At 29.6% G+C, this 13,756-nt stretch overlaps 2 protein-coding genes across 6 annotated transcripts; both read left to right on the forward strand.

Moving 5' to 3' along the window:
• Positions 1 to 157: 157 nt before the first annotated feature.
• hig (locomotion-related protein hikaru genki) lies at positions 158 to 9,782 on the forward strand. Of its 5 annotated transcripts, none has more exons than XM_086912796.1 (11): positions 158 to 306; positions 4,185 to 4,511; positions 5,236 to 5,318; positions 5,573 to 5,735; positions 6,130 to 6,312; positions 6,516 to 6,650; positions 6,765 to 6,905; positions 7,310 to 7,522; positions 8,250 to 8,459; positions 8,551 to 8,639; positions 8,849 to 9,782. In XM_086912796.1, the coding sequence occupies exons 2-11, from the start codon at positions 4,382 to 4,384 to the stop codon at positions 8,963 to 8,965; spliced, it is 1,464 nt and encodes a 487-aa protein (XP_086768922.1). In that variant the 5' UTR covers positions 158 to 306; positions 4,185 to 4,381; the 3' UTR covers positions 8,966 to 9,782. The 5 variants fall into 5 exon arrangements, with proteins under 5 accessions (XP_086768922.1, XP_086768924.1, XP_031772221.1 ...); XM_086912798.1 differs by having other exon boundaries at positions 6,139 to 6,312; XM_031916361.2 differs by lacking the exon at positions 158 to 306 and adding an exon at positions 3,900 to 4,108 and having other exon boundaries at positions 6,139 to 6,312.
• Positions 9,639 to 13,743, forward strand: LOC100872847 (uncharacterized). Its single transcript, XM_012486302.3, has 10 exons — positions 9,639 to 10,042; positions 10,302 to 10,504; positions 10,630 to 10,734; positions 10,803 to 10,973; positions 11,048 to 11,296; positions 11,417 to 11,550; positions 12,645 to 12,791; positions 12,873 to 13,114; positions 13,213 to 13,380; positions 13,545 to 13,743. The coding sequence occupies exons 1-10, from the start codon at positions 9,949 to 9,951 to the stop codon at positions 13,646 to 13,648; spliced, it is 1,617 nt and encodes a 538-aa protein (XP_012341756.1). The 5' UTR covers positions 9,639 to 9,948; the 3' UTR covers positions 13,649 to 13,743.
• The last annotated feature ends 13 nt before the right edge of the window (positions 13,744 to 13,756 follow it).

Raw genomic sequence — 13,756 nt, forward strand, 5'->3', positions numbered from 1 at the left:
TTAATGAGACGCGCCACCTACGGCCGGTTCGATATAAATTATGATTCTTTCGTATGGAACGTATACACGCATGCGTAATCGCATTTCCTCTGTCTCCCCTACTTTGCCCGACGGGAGAGGAGGAACGACGCCGCCAGGTTCGCGAAACCGGTCTCTCGAAATCGTCTCGAGCCGAGAGGCGCAAAAGAAGCAGGCCGATCGCGGCAGAAATTCCATTTCCAGAGGAGATAACGCGTCCTTTCCAAGTCGTTAACAGCCGATGCTCCGAGGATTCATCGATTCTTGTATATTCGAATCGATAGAAAGGTAAGGAGATGGAAATATTTTAATAAAAGTGCTCCTCTTCTCTTGAATTATTTTCCCGTGAAATGATCGGTAAATATTTGGAAATTGAAAATTCTGAAGATCTGAAGGGGGATAAGAAGGGAGAAATCTTTTTTTCGAAAAGAGGAAAGGTGTAAGGAGTTGAGGATTTGTCGATGGATATTTAGAGAGAATTATTTCTTGTGTTTAAAAGTGCAAAAGATGAATTATCGATTATTAGTCGTAAATTGGAATTGGAAAATAGAGATCGTCGACGATATTTATAAACAATATATATAAAATTGAATCAGAGAGGCATCATCGACTATGCTAACCAAAGTTTCTATTCTAATTGATTACTATTCTCGACGCGTATAATTTTAAAAGAGGGGGGGAAAAAAAGAGCAGGAATATGTACAACTCTTTATTTCCTTAACGCACAATTTCTTTTCTTTTCTTTTCTTTTTTTCTCTCCAATAAGTGTTCATCGTTCGTTTTAATCCTTCGTATCTTATATAAACTTCACTTCCTATGTGAAAATTAGCGTGCACAACACTTGGATAAACAATCTAGTTTTAGCAGCGACTAACGGTCTCTTAATTAGTACCACCTCGAACACGATTTGCTTACAAGTAACACCGTGTCAAAAATCATTTAACAAATTACAAGATGCAATATTGTGATAAAAATTTGGTAATGTTGCAAACACTGTTGAAAATAATTTCATGCACACTTTTCAATATAATATTCCCGATATAATACTACTATCTAATTTGAAAGATATAAAGATAAAGAGAAAGATAGTTTATAGATGAAAAGGGTGGCGAGAAATTTCATTTACATGAAATACGCGCTTTTCGATTCGCACAAATCAATGCGTGGTGGACGCGCCCCTCTTGACGTGACATGAACAACGCAATAAGTCACGATGAGTTGGCGTTCAGGAATTCGAGAGAGATAAAACAGGACCTTATAGAAATACGAGGCAGGCAGGCAGGGACGAATGTCCACCCCTCCAGCCCTTGCTTGTGCGTGCTTTATCTACGAGTATCGTAGATGGCATGTTAATAAATGTCCGTCCGCGGTCAAAAACGAGGAGGAAAATGAAGGATGGGGAGAAAGTCTTGAAACGAATTTTGCGCGGGGGAGGGTAAAAGTAGAAAGTAACTTGAAAAAGATTAACTTTGTTGTTAGAAATGTCCGTGAGAAAGAGCCTCGATATTATTTAGAACATGTAAAGCAATTGGAATGAATCGCATGTTTTTACCATGTGTAATCATAAATTGCACTTGATCAAGCTTCGATTAAATGTTAATTGGAAGAATATTATTCATGCTCGTTAACAAATTGATTATTAGATTAGAACGAATAATGAAAAGCTAATTAATTTTTTTTTTTTTTTTTTCATAGAAAAATATGTTTCTTCTCTTGTAAGCATATCATAATCACCATAAATTATCACCTTTTATAATTTTAATTAGTATATTTACATTATCAAAAAATTAACAATCGAGTTAAATCGGAATTATTAATTTTTTACGTAAAACAAAATTGGATCGAAACGGACGGAAATTGAACCGCACCCACGCGGTTGCGGTGAACAACAACAATGAGTATCGAGACGCTGTAGAAGGGTCACATTCCTTTTGTACAGACGCATCATGAATGCTCATCGAACTCATCGATTCGTTTTGCCCGTTGCACTCGTTGAAGTATAGGCACTAATTTACAGCGCTAATGAACTCTGCGAAAAGCAGATCGTTCCTTTTCACGATTTCTCCTGGCGTTGGACTGCTAGATCGGAATAACAAAACTCTCGACATGGATGGAATACATTGTTGGATACATTCGGAAAATTTATATATTTACGTATAGGTAATCGAGAAGTAAATGGAATGTCCAATCGAGCCGAGAAGAAACAAGATCAAATAAAATTAATATATTGAGGTTTGATATTGTACAATGTAAATGTATTACAATTAATTGTATAATAGTAACGAATGGTACTTGAAGGTACTTGTTTTCATACGGTGGAAAAATGATATATCTCGTTTTATAATTAATTCAGTTTTGATGTTCAAAAGTATTATTGAATTATATTGTATGGATGTAGAAATTTGAATTATTTGAGATTATTTAAATTGTTTAAAAACGTTATCCTTTGAATTCGAAATAGATGATTTTTCAATTTGATGTAGAGAGTTATTGGAATTAATTGTGATATATATTTTTTGTCAAAAGTCAAGCAAAGATTTTATGAATGAATAATTTTGAAATATACTATTTCTGTATTCTGAAATATTCTAGTTAATAAATACATGTATCTATATCTTGCAAAATTACTTTTATTACATATGAGAAAATGTTTTTTCAGTAAGTTCGTTCAGTAATTAAAAAAAAAAGTATAGTAATTAAGATAACATGGACGAATAAAATAGAATAGATATTTTTTTAGTAATTATATATTCCGATATGTATTGTAAAATAAAAAAAATAAAATAATGAGGAGAACAGAGATATGTTAAAAATTCAAAAGTTAGCGCCATTTCTAATATCTCTAGATATAGATAGGAGAAATAAGGTAAAAATTTACTATTAACGCCATCTCTTGAGTATTTTTTGTATTCATAATTCTATTTTATCCTATCTTTCAATGATACTTTTAATACTCGAGAGATGTCGTTGAGAGTCACTTTTATTCCATCTCTATCTTTCTTCTATTGCTTGCTTTCCTTATCTATTTATTTTATTTACGGCACTTCAGAGATGGCGTTAATTTCCCAATTTTTACCCTATTTATCTCAATATCTGCTTTTTTCGTCAATAATTTTGCAAAATTTATGCACTTGAGATACGATATATGATTAACTTTACTGTTTATCAAATCTATTAATTGAAAATTGTAATCATTTTCGATTCAATTTTTATACGTTATAAAATAATATGTCGTAAAATAAGTATATCTTATATTTATATTTATATATATTTTATATTATATTTTGTATACAATTTTTTTTTTTATTTATCGCAGAGAGATGTATAAGAAGAGAACTCTAACATTATAATTTATTTAAGATATTTTTATTACGTTTTTAAAGACATAATTATCTGAAATGGAGATTCTTCATCAATTTTAATGATTTTAAATTCTTGAGTTATTTGTAAAAAAAATTATTGTTATCGTACTACATTGAATTTTGCTTATTTAATAAGCGATTGTCATATATTAACTATTTATAAAAGGTTTTGATTTATTCGTTTTATATATATCTTTGACAGATCAATTTTTAACAAGCCAATACGAATATAAAAATTATTGATTTTTTACCGAATTGTAAAAACAATTTAAGTTCATATTAAACGAAGCAAAGTACATATAGTAAAAAATCACAAAATATCTTGTCTATGAAAAAACATTTTACTAATTTCATTATTTTTCTTAATTGATCCATAATTATAATAATATCAAAAATGAATTTATAATTCCAATAATAAGAAATGAAAGAAGAAAGAAATGTTAAAATATATTGTATCGTTTGAAAATAAAAAATCTGAAAATTTTTCGTTATTTTAAATGCGCGAATATGATGTAACACGTTACACGCCTGCGCTTTTGCAAGTACGGTAGAGTCATTGGTTACTTTATAACGTCTCCCGCAGGTGGTGGTACGTATACGTATATCGTTACGAGCGTTAGCGATGAAGTTAGTAGCGACGTTGCTTCTGTCGCTAATCATTCTTCGTAGATTATTATTCGCGCGTTTCTCCTTCGCTCGTTGTCAGTTTATCGATCTTCCGAGCGCACGTAAATACGTTCACACCGGTTCAACCGTAAACGAATGCACTGGGCGTCTCGATTGATTTCTTTCTTCATTTTACAGTGACATTGAATCCCCTGCATTTGTATACGCACAACGCAAAATTATCATGCTTATGAAACAAAATGCCGAAAGACAAGAAGAACGAATTTCCATCGTACGGAAATTCCAGCCATTTTCGATACGAAATTACCATCAAAACCAAGTTTCAGTGTAGTGACTCGAATAATATTTCGTTTTGATATGCAAAGAGAAACAGTATGTCCATCGAGAAAGAAGGAAGAAGGAAATTCTTCGAAAGTGCATATCGCATGAAACTGACTACTGGATTTTATGTTTTGTTATTTGGCCTAACAACGATACTTACTTTTTGCAAAGCGAAACAAGTAGGTAAGTATAGTGCATACAAATAATGTATAATAAGTAAAAAAATGTTTAGAATTTTGGGAAATTTAAAACTTTTCTTTATTATTTGATTATCATAAGTATTCTATGCATGTTTAACTTGTATATCGTATATCTGATGAAATAATAATATAATATTATCAATGAAATAATAAAACATGATGTCCTTATCGTGAAACTATTCAAATTGTATCGAAATTTGATACAACGTATTATTGTTATTTTTAATTTGTTGTCAATACGAATATTTATCGTGATTTTGATGAACTGTGCGAAAAAAAATAATATAAAATTCTTGAAAAATTATTCAAACGAATGCTTTCGCGTGAACCAAATTGACGGATCGATAAAGTTGTCTGGGTACTTTCGAAAGCGGTTAGCTCTGTTATTGAACGTCCAGTAAAACCACGCTGAGCATGCGTCATAAAATAAACACGATGTCAATGAACACGTGCTTTTAATAATGAAAATAATTTCAAAACTGATTCACGTATAATTATATTTATATATATATGAGATATATATATGTATATTATATCCAGACCATAATAAAAATATCTAATATTGTTTTTTTATTAATTAGAGATTAAAAATAGCAAATACGAATTATCTACATAATTATTATCATTCAATAATTCTTTTTGTTACGCGAATAAAAATAAAAAGATTAATTAGAATTAATTAGAATTTTTTTTCTTAATGAATACAGATATCGATGGATTTCAAAGAGGTTGCAAACTTGAAGGATTACATCCACTTTTGATCGTTACATACAAGAATATTACGATATCCGTAAGTTTTCCATATTACATTAAATTTCCATTTTCATTAGAAAATCGATTTTATATAGAAAAAAAAAAAAAGATTGATTTGTTCTTTTCAACAATTTTTGTTTTTTTTTTTGTCCGACAGATTTTATTTTAGCGCAATTTTAATCGATTCCTTTTATCTCGTTAACTCCATCTTTTTTATTTACCATATTTTTTTTAGAAAATAATAAAATGATAGGATTTAATAAGAATGATCGTATGAACGATTGTTACTAGGTAGACAAGATCACTGTACCACATGGGGAACGTGTAACAGTAAGATGTAGAGAACTTGGCAAGTACAAGCTCATTGGTGATTCTCTGTTGCATTGTCGTAACGCAAGTTGGAACGGGAAATTACCCTCTTGTACTCCGACTACAGCGATTTCTAATTATACAGGTGAGTAAATGAACGTATGTAATTCCTATTTCTTGCAATATTTATTCGTAATATATATTATTATAAATTATTTTTCACATAGTATCATATTAAATATATTAAATGTTATATAATATATTGATAGTGTATTTTGTTTTTATATAAAACACATATTCAGACTTAATATATATTTAAATGAAAAATTTTAGTTCTTTTTAAATTTGAAAAAATACACTAGTGCGAAATAATTTTGTTACAATAAAAATTTACCATAAACGTAACCTAATTGTAAAATGTTCGAAATACAAAAATTCAAATTTCAAATTTTTCAAAATCTTGTGAATTATTCTCATATCTAGAGACAGAATTAAAATATCATTTCATTTAATATTTCTCCTCTCATTGATTGTTCGAGGGGAAACAGAGGATGTACCGCCAACGATCGTGTTTGGATTACCAGCTGGTTCAGCTGCCGTTGAACCATCAGGTGCACTCGCTGTTTTCCCTGGAAGCATTCTCCATCTGGAATGTTTATTCGCTAGAAAACTTGGTAATCCCGAATGGACTTGGACCTCGACGTTTCGTCAATATTTAACCGGTAAGTGATCTCGATCATTAACATTTTATTTCCAATTGTAGATTATAAATCAATGTATGCAAGCGTAAGAATTATAAACGAATGCACAATTCTACACGAAATTGATATCGATTCAATTTCGAAATAGAATCCAAATGAACGAATGTCAAATTCGTTCCATTTAGAATAGAATATTTTATAATCATTGTACAAATTCAATTCAGGATGGGCAATTGCTGCTCGTGAAAGAGATTGGAAATATCGCTTGTCGATATATTACGCGAAAACGCAGGATTCAGGAGTGTACACGTGTTCTACACCGCGTGGATTATCCAATTCTATACGGGTTCATGTTGTGGGTAAGTTCAATTATATTCTTTTTTATTTTTATCGAACGATTAAAATAACAAAAATTATTTTATAAAGCTAAAGCTATTCGTCGAATGAAAATTAAAAAAAAATATACGTTACAGATGTCCAATGTCCCGTTTTGAACTTACCCGAACCGTTAATTGGTAAAATCGAAGGTGCACGAATGGGTCATGGAGCAGCTTTCGAGTGTCCTGCTGGATTTAAATTGAAAGGCGCGGCTGGTATAACATGTCAATACAACGGTAAATGATTATGATAATGTGGATCAAATTGAAGATAAAAAGAAAAATGTAAATCATAGATTGAAAAATTTTTACGTATTGTATGTACTTACAAAATATATTTATGGAATATTTTTGGAGGATCGATTCTATCAAAACGAAAATGCAAAAATTACAAAATGTTGATTAAAATTTTTTTTAAGTATAAATAGTTAAAATTTGCGATATGAAAATAAAGTAATCGCTCTGTTTCTATATATTTGTTCCAGCACTTTGTGCTCATCTCCTTTTATCTAATATAAACTTAAATTACTTATAATTTATAATAAATAAACTTCGATTAATATTTTTATGTTTCATTTTTATGTTTATATGTGAAATTTGTTTAATAATAAAAACCAATTAAATCATTTTTTTTTCACCAGGTAAATGGTCAGCAGAAATGCCGGAATGCATAACAATTACATGTCCATCCGTGGAAACACTCGATGACACGCGGCTTCAACTACTCGAATACAACAATACTTTCGGTAGTAGAGCAATATTTACTTGTATGTGGGGCCATAAATTATTAGGGCCCCAAAGCATAGAATGTCAAGGTGATGGTTCATGGAGTGGAGATAAGCCTAGTTGCGTAGGTATGTCTAGTAAAGTCTTTTTCTATTTTTTTTTTTCTATCATGTACATAAAATCATATGTTAAATTAATAATCGAATCGAAATTGATGTTATTCAAACGATTTGATATCAAAGCCAACTCAATAACGTTAACTCAAGATATTGATACATATTAAAATTATAGGTTATGTTAGGGATACTTTACGTACTTGATACCATTTTGATATTTCTTCTAAAATGATATCTTTTACAACAAATATTATATCAAATCGAAAAATTGTGCAGTATTTTATAAAGATATCAATATCCGTTTGACACTTTATAAGATTTCAATCTTAAAATTTCAAATTTATTCGATAGCTTTTATTTTTAAACGTTGCTATCAAATTGCATTGATTCGAATACAACTTGACAAAATGCGAGAATAAATAAATAAATTAGAGGAAAGAAAATAAACATAGTATTTTCATTAGATTTTATTATATAGATTTTATTATATATAATATTTATAAAAATGAAAGTTAAGATATTCAATAGATATCGAAATTCTTGTAAAATATCAAACGATATCGATAGTTTCGTAAGATATCGGATTGTTTTTAATTCGATATTAATTTAGTATTGAATTTGAAACATATTAATATCGATACTGAATCGAAATTTGTATATTGATATCGGTAGACTTGATATTGATTTTAACTATAAATCAAGATAAAGTTATGTGAATTTTATGGAAATTAATTTATAGAAATCACTTGTCCGATTCCATTGATACCAAAGAGCGGGCGTATTATGGAACAAACAAATCGTCATAATTCAGGAAGGAAGCAGCATCAAACGCGTGTGTACAAAGTTGGTGCGCTCGTCAGATTCGTTTGCTTACCTGGTCATCAGTTGTTAGGTGAGGCCTCTATAATATGTACAGAGAATGGAACGTGGTCTCATCCGTCTCCGGTTTGTAAGTTTTCAATGTTATTTGTAATAATTTTGAATTTCGTGAATTTTATTTATTTTTTTTTCTTAATTATTAATAACGTTTTGATGATTAGGCAAAGTAAGATGTCCATATCCAGGTGATCCGCCTCACGGACGTATTGCGCCTCTTAAATTTTGGTACAAACCAGGTGATAACATACAAGTAAGAGAAAAAAAAAAAATGAAGAAAAATGAAACTTTTTTTTCTATTCTTATTCTATTCCTATTTTCCTTTCTGTTTTATTTCTATCAGTCGTAATAAATATGTGCTTTTTTTATCAATGTATAATTAATATGATAAAATGAAACCTATAAATAAACAATTTTCATTAGGTTTCATCTCATTGATTATCTTAATTATTATATTGTTAGGTAACTTGTTCTCCGGGATACGTAACGCCTTTGGAACCTGTAAGAAAGCCGACTTGTCGAGAAAATGGAATATGGAGTGCACCCCCACCACCTTGTAGATCGTATAAAGATGTTTAAAAAGAAAAAAAATTGAATTTTAAGGAAAACTTATCGATGATAGCATTTCGCACCAATGTATTTATATATTACATTGTAAGAATGTGCGAAAAAATTCAATTTCATACCGTACCGCCTGATTAATGAATCATATGCTACGTCATAAAGAATTCGATTAAAAACATTACATAGACGATCTGGTGCATGCAAATTAGCACATGCTTGATCGTAAAAGTAAACGATACATATCAACGAATCTACACGATCGAATTTTCATGCATTCAAAATGATTAATCGCCTAAATCAGAGTTGTTTTCTTACAATGTCATTTCATCACTGTTAACATTGTATATGCTATTTGAGATTATATACATATTTGATGCGTAAGAATTTTGACGACGGTACGTAAATATAGATTCCAATTTCGAGGTTAATCGAGTCGTAATTAACCTCGCAAGTTATTTAATAATAATGTCGGACATTTTTTTACTAACAAAAACTATATATAATATACATACCATAAAATTACAAAAACAAATGGAACAACGATTGTGTCATTTAAAAAGAAGTTGTATGAGCTTAGAATAGAAAAGCCAAATAGAATTGCGTGCACAATATGATGATAATAAAAGAAGAAAGAAAAGATTGAAAGAAAGAGAGCGGAGAGAAGGGGAAGAAAGAAAGAGCCATGTATATTCAGGATACGTGTGCAATAAAAGAATGCGATATAGATTGTACAATGCCTAATTCTAACCTTTAGGAATATCTAGGATCTCACATTTTCCCCTTGTATGTGATATGTCTTTGTATGTAAAATAAAATTACGTTATTCTCTAAATTTTTAGATTCTTTCTATTTGGGCCCTTGCAATTATTACCTTTATATCGAGTTATAATCGATGATTCCTTGATTTTTCAACATCAAACTGTCGCGAATTATAACGATCACATGATATTGATAAATTTATAGCGACTTTTTTTTTTTATCTATAATACTTTAACAAAATGATAATCAAACAAACCCGATTTCGAATTAAAGATGTAAGATGGACAACGAAAGATAAATTAGATCAATATCGCGGAGTCCTTAAATTGTATGGTAAGAAAATCTTTTGTGACATCCATTTGCTTATTTCTCTTATAATAAAATAAATAATTTATAACAAGAATAGACAAGATAGAAGATGCAAATGCTTTTGGCTGAAAATGATGTTGTTAATAATGAAATAAAAATTAAATATGATAAATTGATCACTTTTTTTTTTTTGTTTGTTTCTTCTCATCTTTTACACTTTGACGATATTTTATGTTGTCCCTGTCGTCTTTTGCTGATAAAATTTTTATATCGTAAAATTTAGCACGCCAAAAGAAAATAAGATTGCAAGATGCTTTAAAATTAAAGAAAAAGATATTGTGGCAATTGAATTCATACAATCGTGATATAAAAAATTATCATGAAGTCGTCAGAGAGATTACAAAAGGAACTCCGAAAGGTGAAGTATGTGGCTTGCTACAAGCTCGTAAACATTTACGATTGAAATATCGCGGATGTGAAACTGAGGTAAATTCTAAATAAATTATAATATATATATGTTTTTTTTTAATAGCGATTATGAATATGCTTTTTCATTTATTTTTCACATACACATTTCAATCAAATTTCACAAAATTTTTTCGGTTGCGCAGCACGTTTATGATTCTATTTACGAAGAAAATCATCAAAAACGGCGCCAATTGGATATTCTCCGTTTCGAGAAAAAGAAAAAAATGAAACAATGTTTCAATTTACAAGTACGTTACACATTCATATATTTACACGTTTATGTATATGAATGTATAATATAGAACACATAATGAAGATAGAGCATGCGGAAGTCATTCGCATCTACGAACTAGAGGAAAGAGTGCAATGGTCTCAAAATCGAGAACACCAACGATTGATATCGTTGTATCAAAAATCTATTGCTAAGCAAAATGCAGCAAGAGCGATAAGTTTAACGTATAATTTTATACTTAAAATCTTAAAGAAGGTGACTGCTTAAGTTGTGAAAAAAGAAAAAAAAAAGATATAAATAATAATCTTTAACAATTTATAACATCGTAGGACGCGATGTATTACGAAAGTTTGTTGAACAATTTGCAATTAGATCGTAGAAGTCAATGCAGAGTGATACTTCGAACGACGATAATGGGACAAATCGCAGCCGAGGAAACAAATGATATTGAAATGAAATATAAACGTATTACACGAGACGTTTGGAACAATATGAAAGAAAGGGAACGTATGTTGGCAGATTTACACGAACAGGTTGAGGATTTATGGTCGTACGCACAATCATTAATAAGAACCGAAGTAAGTGAGTAAGTGATGTATTAAGTGGAAACAAACCAGACAAACGTACATTTTATATATACAATAATATATTTGACAAACTGTTAAAAGAAAAAACAAATGCTAAATGTTGTGTTACAGAGCAATGCGATAATCAAAGAGACTGTAATTAAATCAAACGAAGTGTTGGACAAACAAATAAAATCGTTGGAAGATGTGTTTAATAAAATCAAAGATTCGTTGCTTGTGCATACTTATCGAGAAATGTTTTCAAGGTGGTTCACGATAATTTCATTCGCCCGATCGAAATAATTCTCTAACTTAGAGATCTAAATTATGATGCGGTCTCTTAGTCTCATAAAATATTTCTTTTTTCAGTTGAAAAGTTTTTCGTTTGGCGAGTATCAAATTTTTGGCTTTTTTTTTTTTTGTCGTCTTATAAGAAAGTATATATATTATAAGTATGATAGGGAAATATAAGTTTTCAATGATTGGAAATCATAATTTTTAAAATTGTGAACGTTTGAAAGTGTATATTTTATCGCTTATTTTGGCGCCATTAGCCTCGTCCTCGATCAAAATCAAGTTAACAGTTGTGTATTTATTTTGAACAATTAATTTGACAGATAATTTGAATGGATATTTCGTAAACAGAAAACAACTTTATTTATCTTGTCAAATTAAATTGACTTCTTATAATTTTTTCACATCAAATTTAACTTAATCAACGGGACATCAAATCATTCATATTTTTATTTTTTTTATAGAAATATCATAATAAATATCCACAAAATCTTTATTATAAAATTTGATTTCTTCTCTCATTCAATCTTTTGCAACAATTTTTATAAATCCTATTTAACACTTGTTATTAAATATTCAATTGATTTTTGTTTATAAATTATTCTTTTCCAATCTAATTCAATATCGATCTTAATTGTCTAAAGGATAGGATTAATAAACTTTCAAGTATTGCAAAATTTAGATAATTCAAATTTAACACCATGATTTATTATTTCATGAATATAGCTTTCTTTGCAATAATTTGCAGTAATTTTTAATTTAAAAAAAAATATATATATATAATCAGTTTGGGCATCTGTTTTTTTATCACTATGAAGATTTGTTTATACTGTAAACAATATATCTCGTTTGTGTAACCACTTGTTTCATTAAACATTCGATTGCGCGTGAAATTAATTAATAAATTATATCGAAACGAATCATGGTGTCAAAATGAACTGTAAAATACACAGTTTTAAACGCTTAATATAATTTTTGATACAACGATTTTCGATTATTAAACGTAAAATTTAACGATGAAGTTCAGCCTTTTCTTATTCTAAACTTTTATTTCAATCATATTAAGATTGGAAGATCAAATGAAACAACGAACACGACTTCTGGAACAATTTGATCGCAATGTGAAAGAACGTGATGCATTGTTGCTTAAAAAAAAAGAGGCATTATCTACTCTATCCAATTTTGAATACACTCGTGTAGCTGGTGTCGAAGAGTATGTAATATGTTTGATAATCATAACAATTTTGTTCGTGTCTAATTCATTCTAGTATGAACAATATGAACTTTCTTTTAGATATAATGCGGATAAAAATATCTTGTTAGAACAGATTGCTATGCAAAAAAAACGTGAACTTGAGAAAAAAAATGTGAAAAAAGAACATGGCGAATTGTTAATGGATATAAGGGCGGCATTACAAAATATGGTGGCAATGTTGGTTTGTGTGAAACGAGGTAACAAAGTACCTACGAAGAAACCAACGGAAGAGCTAGACAAAAAAATTGACATTCCGATGATGGAAAAAATGGAGACAGATAGTAAGATAAAAAGAGGGGGAGGGGGGGGGTTTCAATTACATTCAATTATAAATTTTTTGAAATGTTTGCACATTTCTCTTGTTACTTTTTTACTCTAGGTTTAGCATTGTTGTCTAACGTTAGTCGAAAAGTAGGACAATTATTTGGAATGAGCAATTTCGAATTTGACAAAGATAGAGAAGAGAGGGCAAGAGATCTATATCAAACTTATGTTTCTAATTATCGCTCGAATGTTAAGTTCAAAGAAGAGGAGGTAGAACCACCGGGTAAGCATTTTTGGATAAATCAAATATTAATTATCAAGAAGCATAAATCAAATGATTGATGAATATACTACAAGGAATGTTTAAACTATTTACTATTTAATATACAATCGTAATATACAATAGTAATGTAGTAACAATATTTTCGTTATGTTTTTTTTTCTCAGGTCTCATCGTTGAACATCAAGCGATTGATACTTTAGTACCAACACGAGCAGAGATTAAATTAAGAAGCAAACAAGCTGTAGAAGCTTATTTAAGATTAGAATGATTCTCCTCTTTCTCTTTTAATTTACAATGATGAAACTATACTAAGAATGAGTTAATTACAACATCTATGTTTAAATAAAGTGTGTATGAAATCAATGCTTCCTCTATA

The sequence above is a fragment of the Apis florea genome, unplaced genomic scaffold (genome assembly GCF_048593485.1).
Source record: "Apis florea isolate Af1SG1 unplaced genomic scaffold, ASM4859348v1 contig_3493_pilon, whole genome shotgun sequence".
Classification (NCBI taxonomy): domain Eukaryota; kingdom Metazoa; phylum Arthropoda; class Insecta; order Hymenoptera; family Apidae; genus Apis; species Apis florea.